General features: G+C 33.1%; 2 protein-coding genes across 3 annotated transcripts; both read right to left on the bottom strand.

Annotated features, from left to right (window-relative positions):
- Window positions 1–807: 807 nt before the first annotated feature.
- On the bottom strand, window positions 808–2,646 carry LOC115717252 (uncharacterized). Its single transcript, XM_030646220.2, has 5 exons — window positions 2,299–2,646; window positions 1,893–2,098; window positions 1,693–1,791; window positions 1,502–1,575; window positions 808–1,264 (listed from the first exon to the last, which is right to left on the bottom strand). The coding sequence occupies exons 1-5, from the start codon at window positions 2,597–2,599 to the stop codon at window positions 1,039–1,041; spliced, it is 906 nt and encodes a 301-aa protein (XP_030502080.1). The 5' UTR covers window positions 2,600–2,646; the 3' UTR covers window positions 808–1,038.
- Window positions 2,647–12,113: 9,467 nt separating this feature from the next.
- Window positions 12,114–13,984, bottom strand: LOC115715660 (protein yippee-like At4g27745). Of its 2 annotated transcripts, XM_030644319.2 has the most exons (3): window positions 13,395–13,554; window positions 13,154–13,264; window positions 12,114–12,557 (listed from the first exon to the last, which is right to left on the bottom strand). In XM_030644319.2, the coding sequence occupies exons 2-3, from the start codon at window positions 13,244–13,246 to the stop codon at window positions 12,330–12,332; spliced, it is 321 nt and encodes a 106-aa protein (XP_030500179.1). In that variant the 5' UTR covers window positions 13,247–13,264; window positions 13,395–13,554; the 3' UTR covers window positions 12,114–12,329. The 2 variants fall into 2 exon arrangements, with proteins under 2 accessions (XP_030500179.1, XP_030500178.1); XM_030644318.2 differs by having other exon boundaries at window positions 13,154–13,984.
- Between the last annotated feature and the right edge of the window lie 1,333 nt (window positions 13,985–15,317).

Genomic DNA, 15,317 nt, shown 5'->3' with positions numbered 1-15,317 from the left:
AAGGTGCTAGGCACCACTGGTGCCTCATAGCAATGCTCTAATAAACCTTAAAGAAAATTTTAAAAATCAAAGTTTTTTTTATTTGGCTATGCTAGTTGTTGTTATTGGTGGTGTTTTAACATTGAAAACCAGCAAACGCATTTTAAAAAAAATATAAAAGAGTTTATAGTGTTTGGGTAAGAAAAAATTAAAAATACTTTGATTTTTTAAAATTTTCTTTAAGGTTTATTAAGGCAACAAGAGCAACCTTTTGCAATTAAATTTGCAAATACACAAAGAGCTTTTGATGAAGGTAAAGGAACACTTTTGAGAATACTATCTGCCTATTCTCATTGCAATCAAACAGAAAGAACAAAAAAAAAGGTCCCAATATTTCTTCAATTGGTATTATTTTAACAGCAAGTTCACATACATTCTTTTAGATACAACTCAGATATTTACATAGGAGGAGCAAGCAGAAGTTGTGGGCATGTATGCGAAATGCGATAGTCTGAACCGTGCATTTTCGGCTCGTAACAGAATCTTGAATCCTAATTTTGAAATCCTACAATGCTTATGTATGAAATGCATGGAGGACATAAGGAGAAAAATGAGTTTAAACCAAACATCCTGACTTTCCTATCAGTCCAATGAAACCTGATTTGGTTTTGTGGGTTGCTATGCTTGGAGGCTATGTTCTCTGTGGTAACATTGAGTTTGGAGAAGTTGCACCACAGTGGATAATAGAGGTAGAGCCAGATATGACGATGCGAAAGAGCCCGGGATGTAGTTGAATTGAAGATCGAGATGAAACTAAATCTCACAACAGATCTAAAGAGACATGCTATTGCATTTGCACATGTAACTGGACTTTTTACAAATGATTTGTGATTACATCAAACAAAATAAAAGGAAAGACACTATTGTGTGGTACTACTATATGTTTAGAGTTTCTACTGATAACTAATGCCCCAATTATCAGGCATTCTAGAAACTTGAATATAAATAATTGAAGAAAAGAATTTTCAGAAAACAAGGAGAAAAAGCTAAAGGAGGAATTCAGTACAGGTCTAAGGATTCGAGCACTCTTCGAGCTTGGATATGCAGTGCAGTCAATCTCTGTTCTGGATCAAGAGTAGAGCCAAATTGACTGGCTGCCCATATCAAGGAGGCAGAGTTCTCGCCCAGAAGCCGCCTAATGTCTTCTTGTATGGATGCCAATGGAGGCCTCCCTCGTCCGTTTACATGCCCAATGAGCAGCAACAAAAATTCTCCACATTTCAACCTAAGAAAGCAGCAGTTATCTATTGTCAGCATATGGTTGGATTTATGTGACATAGACCCGAAAGGGAATCGATTGTCCAGAAACTATCTATGGCTAAACTAAGTTCAGACCCTGACCCAAACATGTCAATTCCAGTAACTCCCAAGCCTACTGGCCTTTACGTTGCAACTAGAAACTAACAGCAGCATGAGATATAACCTCTAAAAGAAAAGGGCAAAAATAAATAGAAGAAAAAACCTGAGATTTTCATCTACTTGTTTGTCTATTATAAGCTCTGCAACTTCCTCAATCCCATTACATGCTTCAAAATCCTGATCAAATATATCAAACACATATATGCATGTTACATATAGATCCCACAAATACTCACTCTTCAAACATTTACCATCATGTATTTTTTATACAACATCTATAATATAAAACTGTACCATTTGATTAGCTGATGATTCCAGCATAATGGAGATCAAAGCATCTAAACAAGCACCCTGTTCAAGCACTCCTCTAGTTGATAATATGGTCATCAATACCTACATCACACAAGGTTTGTTTTAGTTCTTTCTTTTTTCAGTGTGAAAATTTCTTATAGTTATAAGCTCAAATTTCAAATAGAAAATAAGTCTATAGAGACCTGAATTGCCTTGTAATGATGAGCTAACGTAGTACTATCTTTATGGAGAAGACAGCAACCTTCCAAAACACGAAGAGCAAGTGAAACTTCAGAATCGGTAGAAGGACTAGTGATCTTCATGGGTTCCACATCAAAAATATGATCCAAAGTTGATACAATCTCATCTTCAGACTCATTCAATGAATGTTGAAAGAGGACCGGAACCACTGTTCATTACATTGTAAAGGAATTGTATTCGAAATCAAATCAGCTACACCAATTTTGATCCTCTTTCTATAAGGAAATGTATCACAAATTTAAATCTTTTTGCTTAGAATTCATGCAAATATCCCCCAATTTTGTAAAGCACAAATTCCATGAATGAATCGAAAGCGCTAACATTGAATTGGGATATGGAAGTTCAAACCTTGAAGCTCGGAGATGGATTGAGTCTGGGAGAAAAGATTGATGGTGAGATCGGATTGAGCCACAGATCGGAGAAACTTGAGGAGCCTTGTGAGACCGCGGACTCGGAGGAAAGAGAACTCAGCTCGGGCGTCCCTGAGACCGCTACGGAGAGCGAGGGTGACTTCCCTGTAAACTCTCTGTTGGGTCAAGACATTGACGAGGTCTTTCACCTCCGTCGACGGTGGGTCAGACTCCGACTCCGTCGAATCTTTCTCCGCTGCTGATATTCCCTCACTCCACATAGCCTTCTTCAGGTACATTCTCTCTCTCTCTACACTTCTTTTGATCTCTTTCTTTTTATTTTTTTAATCTTATGCTAAAATTTAATATAATAATTGCTAGATATTTTTTAAAAATTATTTTTTTTAAGGCTAATTAGTAATTTTTCCTCCACACTTTGACATATATTAAGTTGTGCTCCTAAACTTTTTTTTGGCCGTCTTTAAAGACTTAGTCTAATTTCATTCAATTTTATAATTTTAGTGATTGTTTATGTACTAAATCATGCTCCCCAGACTTTGATATCTACCAAATAGTACATAAACAATCACTGAAATAGTAAAATTGAATGAAATTAGACAGAAGTCCTTAAATTTAACAATTTCAATAGTTCGAGGGGAATTTTTAACGGCCAAAAAAGTTCAGAGGGCACGATTTGGTACATGTCAAAGTTTAAGGGGAAAAATTACTAATTAGCCTATTATAAAGTTATTTTGCTAATAATTTTTTTTATAAAGTCTATTTTTACAAAACACTCTCCGGGAATGGGGTGCAGACTCGAGTCCAAGCCAGGGTCAGGGTTGGGATCGAGTTTATTGTAAAGATATTATAATTTTACACAACCCAATAATACAAATTAATACCAAACATAATATTGTATTAAATAATATTAATATAATACAATACAACACGTTGTACTTAACAAACCTTTAGTGTGGTTATTTTAATAAAAGGGCAGGTTTGTTTTTTTGTACTTGCCTGAACCCATGGTGATGATCTTGAAAATGTTAGACTTTTATTTGGGCTTACATTAAATTTTATTGGTTTTATTAAAACTTGGGTTGATTGGATAGTTCTTTGCTGTGTTAGCCCATGTTGTTGGTGATCAATTGTTAATGGGCTTAGCATCTGTGAGTAAAGTCTAGGTGAAGCAGAAGTGTGGGCTTTTCTAGTTGACTGAAGCCTTTGATGAGTTAGGGTTTTGTAGCTAAGTCCCCTCCCTAACTCTATAAATACATATTGTCTCATCACAATTGTATACCTTTTGATAATCAGAGAAAATAAACTGCTTCTGATTTAGAGATCTAGGGAGGAAGACTTAGTTGATAGTATTGCACTATCAAATTGGAGTAACTGCTGTGGATCAATCAGAGATAATTGCTATGGATCAATCAGGTACACATACTCAATTATCATATACTACTATTGTGTTCTATGTTATATACAAATAGATCTTGGGTTAATTGTTAATTTATTTAACATGTGGTATCAGATTGCCTATTGTATATGATTTAGAACCTATAATTAGTATAATTAATTTGTATATGTTAATTATCCATAATTTCATATCAATTTCGTTATTATTTTATGTGTATTTTTTTTGTTTATAAATCTTAAAACTTTAGGGATTTTATTGATCTTTAAATTCTCTTTCAATTGATATATTATGTGTTTGAATTCATAGTCTATATTAAGAGAATTTTAATTTTAAAGTTTTAGGGTTTATATGATTATAATGTGAAATTATAATTGTGTATTTTGATTTTATGGTTTTTAATCTAAAATTGATTATAGATATCTCATTATTAATTGTTTATGAATGTTCTTAAATGATTAATTTTGTATTGTAATTAAGATTGATATTCCATATCAATTTTTTTTTTTTTTATGCTCTTTATTTTTTGGATTGCTTTTCTTTAGATCTATTGTTTTTTAGACTTTAATAACCGAAATTAGTAGCATAGATCAATTAGAAATTCAATCCCGAGCAAAACCCATCCAAATTCCGGTGTTTTCGTCGAGTTTTTGGCCGGAAAACACGACCAGACCCGACTGGAGGAAAACGGGTCGCGTGACCCGACTGAAACCCGCCCAGAAAGAAGAAGAAGCAGCAGGTCGCGAAGCCCACTCGCGCAGGTGGCGCGTGGGGGCGCGTGCGGCCACGTGGGGCATCGGTTTTCGACGTTCTTTTTTTCAGCGTGCTTAAAATTCAATTTCTGATTTTTCTATGATTTTTAATTAATTTTTTGACTCCGTTTAATAATTATTATTATTTTAATGATAATTATGCAGTTAAAAAATTAATAAAAATAATTTTTGATAATTTTTCGAAATTTGTCAATCATAGAAAATTTTTTGGGTTTCTTCTCGTCCCATATGACATAGTCACTCTCTTATTTAATTTATTTTGACTATGTAATCTCCACCAATATTTTTTATTTCACATCTTTTAATTATTTGTTGTTCTAAAGTTATAAAACTTGGTTGTTTGATACAAAAATAATGTGTTATGTAGACACTTTATTTTTTGCTTATCAATATAATAAAAGCAATTATATATCTCTTTTGGAAATTTGGTTGAAAATTATTAATTTTCAATGATTGTTTTATCACCAAATTTCACATGTTGAAGAAAATATTATATTTTTGGTTGACTATAAGTGTAATTACTTGCCCAAAGGTAGTATTTACATATATTAGTTCACATTCCATGAAGTGAGTTAATATTAAATATATATATTTTAATTATTTGCCCAAAGGTAATAATTTAAATATATAAATTTATTATTATTTTTTTGCTTGAATTAATACATATTTTTTAAGAAATTTATTTGCCCAAAGGTAATAAAATTCTTAAATGATATGTATTTTTTCTTTGTTGTTAACTTCATGAAGGTAGATCATGTGTGTGTTATATTCTCACCCCAAAGGGGAGTTTATAATGACCAGTTGATTCTACAATATTTTTAATACATTGCTCATATTGCTTATTCAAGTTTTAATTTTTGAATTTTTCAGTCTCCTTTTCTGTGAACAACAATAATGCTTCCATCCATATTTTGAATGCTTCCAACTACAAGACATGGAAACGAGATGTGGAATTTACTTTAGGCATAATGGATTTGGACTTGTGCCTACGAGAAGAAAAACCTGCTGATCTTACAGACTCCAAGATACGCGAGAGAACTCATCATGCACAATGGGAAAAGTAAAGTCGACTTAGTCTTCTTACTATGAAAAGATCCATTCCTGAACATCTATTGAGTGGTTTGCCAGACACTACAAATGCCAAAGAGTTTTTCAATGCTGTAGAAAAATTATACGACACTGGTGAAAACGCCGAAGCCGGACATCTTATGGATGAAATGACAACCCTGAAGTATGATGAAATAAAAGGAGTGCGAGATTTTATTCTGAAATTGGTGAATGTTCAGTCCAAGTTGAAAGATCATAATATTCCTCTTCTGACTCTTTCATTATTCATCGAGCTCTTCATGCTCTTCTGCCTCTTTTCGGCCTTATCAAGACAAACTACAACACTTACAATCAAACATGGACTATCAGCGATCTAATTTCTCAGTGTGTAGCTGAAGAAAGCAAGCTTAAAAGGGAGAAGAATGAATCTGCTAACTATGTTTCTCACCTCAAGCCCAACAAAGGAAAAGGAAAATTCAAGAATAAAAATGATGGTGCTACTAAACAGAATGGTAATGGTAAGGAGCATAAGAATAAACAGAAGAATAACAACGGAAAGTCCAAATACTCTAATGTGAAGTGTTACTTTTGTGAAAAATTGGGGCATCGGAGAACGGACTGTCACAAATTTAAGACTTGGTTAGAAAAGAAGCAAGCACAATCAGGTAATCCATTGGCATGTGTTTGTTTTGAATCTAATCTAGTTGATATTCCTATTGATTCTTGGTGGTTAGACAGTGGTGCTATCGTTCATGTTTACGCTTCCTTACAGGGGCTAAGGGATCTCAGGAAGCCAAGTGAGAGGGAGTCCAAGCTTAAAGTGGGCAATGATGTTGGAGTTGACGTTATCTATGTTGGAACATTTATTCTTGAATTACAGTCTCGTGATAAGATTATTCTGAACAATACTTTTTATGTTCCTATTTTTAAAAGGAATTTAGTTTCGCTTCCGCTTTTGGTTAAACAAGGATATTCTTTTCATTTTGCAAATGATAATGTTGACATTATGCTTGACTCTCGAATTATTGGAAATTGCTTTTATTCTGATGGTCTTTACAAGTTGTCATTGGCTCCTTTAGATTCCTCTTTTAATGTTGTGAATACTGTGGGTAAAAGACCTCATATTAAGGAAACATCCTTATTGTTATGGCACAAAAGATTGGGTCATATTTCCAGAGAAAGGGTTGATCGTTTAATTAAATTGAAATACTTCCTCCTCTTGATGCTTCTGATTGGGATACTTGTGTTGATTGTACTCGTGGAAAATTGACTAAAACAAGAAAGAAGACTGCAAACCGCAGTCAATCTTTATTGGAAATTATCCACACGGACATAAGTGGTCCTTATTCCACCACATTGTGCAGAAATAAGTATTTTATCACTTTTATCGATGATTTTTCTCGTTATGGATTCACCTATTTAATTAAAGAAAAATCTGACGCCCTTGATAAACTCAAAATTTTTCGAAAGGAGGTTGAGAAACAATTAGGAAGAGTCATCAAAGTTGTTCATTCTGATCGTGGAGGAGAATATTATGGTCGTTATACAGAATCTGGACAACACATGGGGCTTTTTGCAGAGTACTTACAAGAAAATGGTATAGTTGCTCAATACAATATGCTCCCGGTTCACCCGAGCAAAATGGAGTTCTTTGAAAGGAGAAATCGCACTCTCATGGATATGGTTAGAAGTATGATGAGTAGAACAAATCTTCCAGAGTTTTTATGGGGTGAAGCACTTATGACTGCAACTTATATTTTAAATCGTGTTCCCAGTAAATCTGTTCCCAAGACCCCTTTTGAGTTATGGACTGGGCGGAAGCCTAGTCTTAATCATCTTCGAGTATGGGGTTGTCCAGCTGAAGTAAAGATTTATGATCCTAATTTGAAAAAGTTAGATCCGAGAACAAATCGCTGTTATTTCATTGGTTATCCAATGCGCTCAAAAGGCTATCGCTTTTACTGTCCCACTCGTGGTACGCGAATTGTTGAATCTCAGACTGCTAAATTTCTGGAATTTGATGTTGCTGAGAAAATTCCTTCAACATCTCTTGAAATGGGGGAGTCCTCTAAAGGAATTTGTATTCCTATGTCATTTTCAAGAGATGATAATAGTAGTCTCCATCCTACTCCAGTTGGTAATGCTCCCATTGTTGATGAATATATTGCTCCCGATATCGAAGATGATGAAGGTCCTATTATTGATGAAGGGCCTATTAATGATGAAGCTCCTATTGTTAATGAGAATCTTGTTATTGAAGAAATTCCAGTTGTGGAAGATGTTATTCAAAACAATGATCAACAAAGAGAAGTTATTCCGAAGTACCTCAAGAAGATCTCGGAGACAAAAGAAGTCAACAAAGTGTCATGATAATTTTGTTTATCTTGGAGAAGGAGAATATGATATTGATCATTTTGTGGATCCCGTCACTTTTAGTGAAGCACTTAATAGTCCACAATCTTCAAAATGGTTAGCGACTACGGATGATGAGATCGACTCCATGAAGAAAAATGGTGTATGGGAGCTAGTTTTATTACCTGATGGTTTTAAACCAATAGGTTGTAAGTGGATTTTAAAGGCTAAAAGGGATAAAAAGGGACAGATTGAAAGGTTTAAAGCGCGTTTAGTGGCTAAAGGCTTTACTCGAAGAGAAGGTATTGATTACACCGAAACTTTCTCACTGTTTCCACTAAAGATTCATTCGGAATTATTATGGCCTTAGTTGCGCATTTTGATTTAGAGTTGCATCAAATGGATGTTAAAGCTTGCTTTTCTGAATGGAGAATTGAATGAGGAAGTCTATATGTCTCAACCTGAAGGCTACAAGGAGAATGGAAAAGAACACTTGGTTTGCAAGTTGAAACGATCCATTTATGGTCTCAAACAGGCATCTCGCCAGTGGTACTTGAAGTTTGACAAGGTTGTGACATCATTTGGTTTCGTAGAGAACAAGTTTGATCAGTGTATTTATATGAAGATCAGTGGGAGTCGTTATATTTTTCTTGTTCTTTACGTAGATGACATTTTACTTGCCGGTGATTTGTCACTACTAAATGAGACCAAAAATTTTCCGTCTTCCAATTTTGATATGAAAGATCTTGGAGAGGCATCCTATGTTTTGGGGATTGAGATCCATCGTGACGGGAATCGAAAAGTTCTTGGCTTATCTCGAAGCTTACATTAATCGTGTGCTCAAAAGGTTCAACATGGATTTGTGTAAAGCTGGTTCTGTTCCTATTCTGAAAGGGGACAAGTTCACTAAGCAGCAATGTCCTAAGAACGACTTGGAAAGAGGAGCAATGAAGAACATTCCTTATGCAAGTGTAGTAGGGAGTTTGATGTATGCTCAGGTTTGCACTCGACCTGACATAGCTTTCGTAGTCAATGTTCTTGGGAGATATTTATCTGATCCTGGCCTTGATCATTGGGTTGCAGCCAAGAAAGTTTTGAGATATTTGCAAAGAACGAAGAGTTTTATGCTTGTGTATAAGCATGTTGACAATCTTCGAGTTGTTGGTTATTCAGATTCAGATTTTGGTGGTTGTGTAGATGATTTAAAGTCAACTTCGGCTATATTTTCACCTTGGCGAGTCTTGCTATTTCTTGGAAGAGTGTTAAACGAGACTTTGATCACATCATCTACTATGTATGTGAGTTTGTTGCATGTTATGGGGCATCTTTGCAAGCTTTGTGGTGAAGAATTTTATTTCGGAGATACGAGTGGTTGATTCTATTTCCACACCTATGCTAATCTATTGTGATAATGATCTTTCTTGTTTTCTTTTCAAAGAATAACAAGATTAGTAGTGCTTCTAAACATATGGAAATAAAGTATCTCACTGTCAGAGACTTGGTCAAGAAAGGAGACATTGTTATTGAAAATTGCAAGACCGAGTCGATGTTAGCTGATCCTCTAACCAAAAGGTTAAGTGCCGTGCTGTTTAATAAACATGTTGTTAATATGGGCATTTTAGAATCTTTTGATCTTTTGGGTTAGTGGGAGTTTTGTTTTTTGTTTGTTTTTAGAAATTATTATTTATAATTTTCTGAATAAAGTTATGAACTACATTTTATGTTTCAATATTTTTTATTATTGAATGGATATGTTTTCAATTATGTTTTGTTATATTCTCGAGAATGATTGAATTGAAAGCATGTGGTTCATATTGTTGTGATCATTGTCTTTTAAATTTATTTGCTTATTGACAATGATATGTTATTGGCTTAATTATTTAAGCAAGTTTAGTGACACTTACTTATTTATTAAGTAGTGTATGTTTAATTTCACTGGCTTATTTATTAAGCATCACGGTATCAGTGAAATTGAGGACTAATAAGGATATTATGTTATTTTAAATTGATCACATGTTGAACATAATTCCTTACCACACTACTAGACTTATTGACCATGTCGATTTAATACTTTGGTATTTGTGATTATGAATGTCTTTTGTTGAGTTAAAAGCAATATGACTGTCATAGTTCATTATCAAAGGTTGAATTGGACCGGTATGTTGAGATGCTATCAGAGAACTATCAGTTTTTAAAGTGGCCACAAATGTTTTCCTGTTGTTCAACCCATGAGTCGTTTTCAAACAAAATTATTTTGATATATAATATATATGTATTAAAATCAATGTAGCCCAAGTGGGAGAATGTTAGACTTTTATTTGGGCTTACATTAAATTTTATTGGTTTTATTAAAACTTGGGTTGATTGGATAGTTCTTTGCTGTGTTAGCCCATGTTGTTGGTGATCAATTGTTAATGGGCTTAGCATCTGTGAGTAAAGTCTAGGTGAAGCAGAAGTGTGGGCTTTTCTAGTTGACTGAAGCCTTTGATGAGCGAGCCCGGCAACTAGGGTTTTGTAGCTAAGTCCCCTCCCTAACTCTATAAATACATATTGTCTCATCACAATTGTATACCTTTTGATAATCAGAGAAAATAAACTGCTTCTGATTTAGAGATCTAGGGAGGAAGACTTAGTTGATAGTATTGCACTATCAAATTGGAGTAACTGCTGTGGATCAATCAGAGATAATTGCTATGGATCAATCAGGTACACATACTCAATTATCATATACTACTATTGTGTTATATGTTATATACAAATAGATCTTGGGTTAATTGTTAATTTATTTAACAGAAAATAGATGAGTTTGACTCAACTAGGAAAGAACAACTCTCTCGAATGGTTGTAATTGGAGAGACTAACCTTTCGAAAGTTAATGAAGTTTTAGATTGAATTCTTGGTGTCTTAACTAAAGATCAAAAGTTTTTGATCTAAGTAAAGTTCCACCAGATTTTGTTTGTTAATCAATAGAATTATTCTCTCTCCAAAAATAAGAAACATTGTCGAACTCGAGCCATAGCAAGGCAATGGGATGTCATGGTGGTGAAGCTCGCGCCAAGAAATAAAAGGATGGTGTAGAAGTGTTGTAACACTGTCTCACACACAACACAAACAGAAAACAACAAGGACAACAAATTTAAGATTAGAATCAAAATCATGAAATTGTAACTAAGATAACAAAACATAAAGCATGAAAAAATGTTGCAAGAGGACATTACGTGGTTCGATCGAGATGATTTTGTGTCACTTGTCTACTCTGCGGCTAGAGCAGCTCCCAAGGCTGGTTATCTTGAGAGAAATTACATAACTAAGTTACAAACACACACTAATGAAATCTTGCTTCATAAAATACTCTAAAATCTAAATTCTTGGATCTACTAAATATGGTACCGAGTTATTATAGACTAATTGTTTATATAGGCAATGAGTAGTGTTTTTTTTGTTTTGTTTTTTTTTTAAATGAAATATCAACTTCGTTGAATTAAAAGCATTCTAAATATAAGAGGGCCTTTAAGTCAGCCCAAACATTATGATCGAAAATGCTACAACCAGAGAAAAAACGAACATGCCTAGCAACAACATGAGCAACTCGATTAGCTGATTATTTAATAAAGTTTATTTTGACACTAGGTAGAGAAGACAATAAATGAAAACAATCCTGAATGATTAAGCCGAAAATTGATGACATTCTCTGCCTACTTCGGATTGCTTGGATAAAATTGTTAGTTAATTATGTTATATCCTTATTGTTAGTGAGTTGACCGAGCTTAGAAAACTTAGATCTTAAGTGTTGACCAATCACAACAAAAAGCTAGGAGACCAGCAATTAAAAAGAAAATGAAAGAGAGAAAATAAACCATACCTTATTATCTAACAAGTTTAAACTGACTGCTTAAGTAAAAACGACATCTAACATGAATTAATGATATATAATTGAGTCACCGTACCAAAAACGACAACAAACGACATGTCGTTCCTCTTATAATACGCATTTTCTATAACTCAAACCAAGACATTATATTGAGATTTGAGAATATGTTTCCAGATAAATTATTCAACTTGATGATCTGAGCATCATAGTTTGGTTATGATTATAATTATTCACAACAAATTTTAAGCTTAAAATCTCTTAAGCAACATCATAATATTCCATCCTAAATTGCTGCAAAGAAATAATCAATTGACCTATTACACTTCACTAATCCAAATTGATTATGAAAATGGGCCTTTGGAGTTTACAAAATACCATTCACACTTAAATTGATCATCCATTTACAACTTCCAACTTTAAGAAGAGAATATGAACAAAAAAAGAAAACAATGAGAAATCTCAAATGGGTGAATGAGACAAGTTTCTGTACAAGAAGAATCAAAACAAAAGCCCTGATAAAAATTTCATCAACATGATAGAAATTAAAGAAGAAAAGCCATTAGTTTTTTAAGTTACCAATTCTCTTTCACAATTTTCGCCTTTTCAAATATGAACTTTCCCTCTTTGTACTTCTGTGATGCCTCATAAGCTCTTACATATTTCCACCCCAACACCTCACGGCAATCGCCGCAGTAAATATCAGCAACGGTATGAAGACCGGTGATCAAATGCCGGTCTTCTTTTGGCCCAACAGAGATGTTCATCGCGTGCGAAAACAGAAAAGCTCTGCCATTTCTTCCCTAACAAGTGTACAAAAATTGTGTTGAAAATAAAAGGGTTAAACAAGGTGTTTGTGTTATAAGCAACCAAATCAAATAACACCAAACATAGTGGTTATATAACAATGTTCAAATCTAAATTTGGGTAACTTTTTTAAGTTAAAAGGATTGTTTTTTGAGTAACCAAATGCACCCTAAGAAAATCTTAATCCAAATTTATGTAATATAAATGACAAAAGTTCTCTTCTTTATCTAAATTTGGGATATCTTAAACTTGTTTCCTTGAGTGCACAAAGATCACAAAGTTATTATCCTATTTTTTTTAAAAAAAAAATGAACAAACATTTCATTGAAAAGAGAGTAGTACATTGAATCCATCCAAACTAATTTACTATCCACTCTGAGTGCATGCACTACTAATTTATGAATACGAGCGTGAATTAGAAACGTCTAAACAAAATTAGTAAGTAAACTAATAAAAAACTCTAACAAAGATCTAAACTAAACATGGGTTTCATTTCAATAACTATTTCCCTACAATTAAACCCTTTCAAAACAATGATCATCAACCCAAAAAAAAATGTAAAAAAAAACTTAATAAAAAGTAAATTTCTTACCTGAAAAGCTTTAGAGATTATATCATCATGAAGAGAAACATGGTTCCTGCAATTAAAACAACTGTATAATCTAGGCCCTACCAAATCCTCCATTGATCCCTAAAGACCTCACTGTCCACCACTCGACCCAGATTTTTTTATTTTTTTTAAATAAAAAAATAGAAACAATTAATTCCCAACAGTAAAAAAAAAAATCGAAATTGAGGGAAAAAAAGAAGAAGAAGAAGATTAATTTCTTTACCTAGAACAAGATCAATGATGACCCAAATGGGTGAAGAGAAAGATAAGAACAGAAATGGAGTTAACGTGGAAGACTGAACAAAAGTGGATTGATTACAAGGTTGAGCAAAGATACCCTACATATAAAATTTAATATATTTAAGGTAAAATTATTAATAAATAAATACAAAAGGATCAGCAATAGGAAAATAATTTTTTTAAAAAAATAAAATAAAAAGGAATTGTTATTTTTATTTTTGTGTGTTGAGTCAAATTCAAATCATACAAAACAAGAAAGATTAATTAATTAAGGGAAAAAGAAGATTTTTTTAACTACTTAATGTGATCCATAATAAATAGCTATGGATTAGGATATGAGCTATAATAAAATTAATAAAATAAAGTTGAAAGTTTTAAAGGAAGAAACTAATGAAAATGTTGGGATTTTTGTTTAGACTTTACTTGGATGAGGAAATATTAAAGAAGAAAATTAGTGATTATTTATTATTTAATGACCCCCAATTAAAAAAAAAAAAATCAATTGATTGAGAGAATCTTTTTTTTTTAAAAAAAAAATAAAATTGATATTATATTTTGTTGGTTAATTTAATTTGTTGATTTTCAAACACTTTACCTAACTTGAGTAGTAATAGTATGTTAATATTCTATTCCTGGTTGGTTGCTTATGGTTTGTGAAGAGTTGGTAGAATCACGCCCTCACGAAGCGCGTCTATAACACTTACTTTCAAATTATTAGTTGAATTGCAACCATAATTGTAAATTTACCTGCTTCATATTTTGAAAATTGTTTAAGTGATTAGGTTTGTGTTTAAGATCCATTTAATTTAGTTAAAAAATGTATATTTTTTATTAATTTTAAAAATATTAAAAGTTTTTTTCTAAATAAAGGTCTAAAAATATTTTTTTTTTCTTGTGATTCACTAAATCTCAAGATTAGCCCTGCGTGTTAGGGCTGAACATTTTGAGCGGGTTTGACCCGAACCCGAGCAACCCGCCCGAACCCGAACTGGTGAACCCGCAAAAAAAAATTAAAAAAGTTTCGGGCGGGTTGGGTTCAACCCGGTACCCTTCGGGTGGGTTGGCGGGTTGAGATTTTAGGGGTACCGGGTTTCGGGTTGAACCCACGAACCGGCCCGCCAACCCAATTTATAAATATATTATATATATTTTTTTTTATTACTATTTTTATATATATAATATGGACTTTAGATTTTTATGGACTATGGATATTGGATATGGATGTATTTTGAAATATTTTAGTTTTCACTATTATCATGATTCATGAACATGAATATGAAGTTTGATTTGAATCTTTGATAAATAGGTTGTTTGTTTGTTGGTTGGCTTGATTAATGCATTTTTTCTTCAATAGTAGATACTGTGAACAAATTGTTATATTATATATGCTTAATTTAATAAATAAAAAAAATAATTATTTGAATAAAAAATTAATTTTTTTAAAGAGTTGACCGAGTTGACTGAGTTGACCGGGTCAACCCGCTAAACCCGACCAACCGAAACCCGCCAACCCGTGACCCGCCAACCCGCCAACCCGTGCCCTATTTGGGTCCGGGTTCGGTTTCAATTTTTTGAACCCGAAACCCGTGAACCCGAAACCCGCCAATCCGAAATCCGGTAAACCCGCCCGATGTTCAGTCCTACTGTGTGTAAGTCCATAAAAGAATACGGGTCATACTGTGTCATACTAATATTTTAAAAGATAGGCTTATCACAGTATATAAGCTTATATTTCCGTGTCATGCTCAAATTTATATCATAATTTACTTAGGTCGGCTTGTTTTTCATAAATAAGTAAGTCCAATTTCTTACACATACTCTATTTTGAGCTCTATTTTTTTACTAATTTCTTTTACAATTACATATATATTTTTTTTATAATTTTTTTTTGTTTTTATATATTTTT

The sequence above is a fragment of the Cannabis sativa genome, chromosome 5, assembly GCF_029168945.1.
Source record: "Cannabis sativa cultivar Pink pepper isolate KNU-18-1 chromosome 5, ASM2916894v1, whole genome shotgun sequence".
Taxonomy (NCBI): Eukaryota; Viridiplantae; Streptophyta; class Magnoliopsida; order Rosales; family Cannabaceae; genus Cannabis; species Cannabis sativa.
Note: the sequence above shows the minus strand (reverse complement) of the source record. Positions and strands in the feature narration are given on the sequence as shown.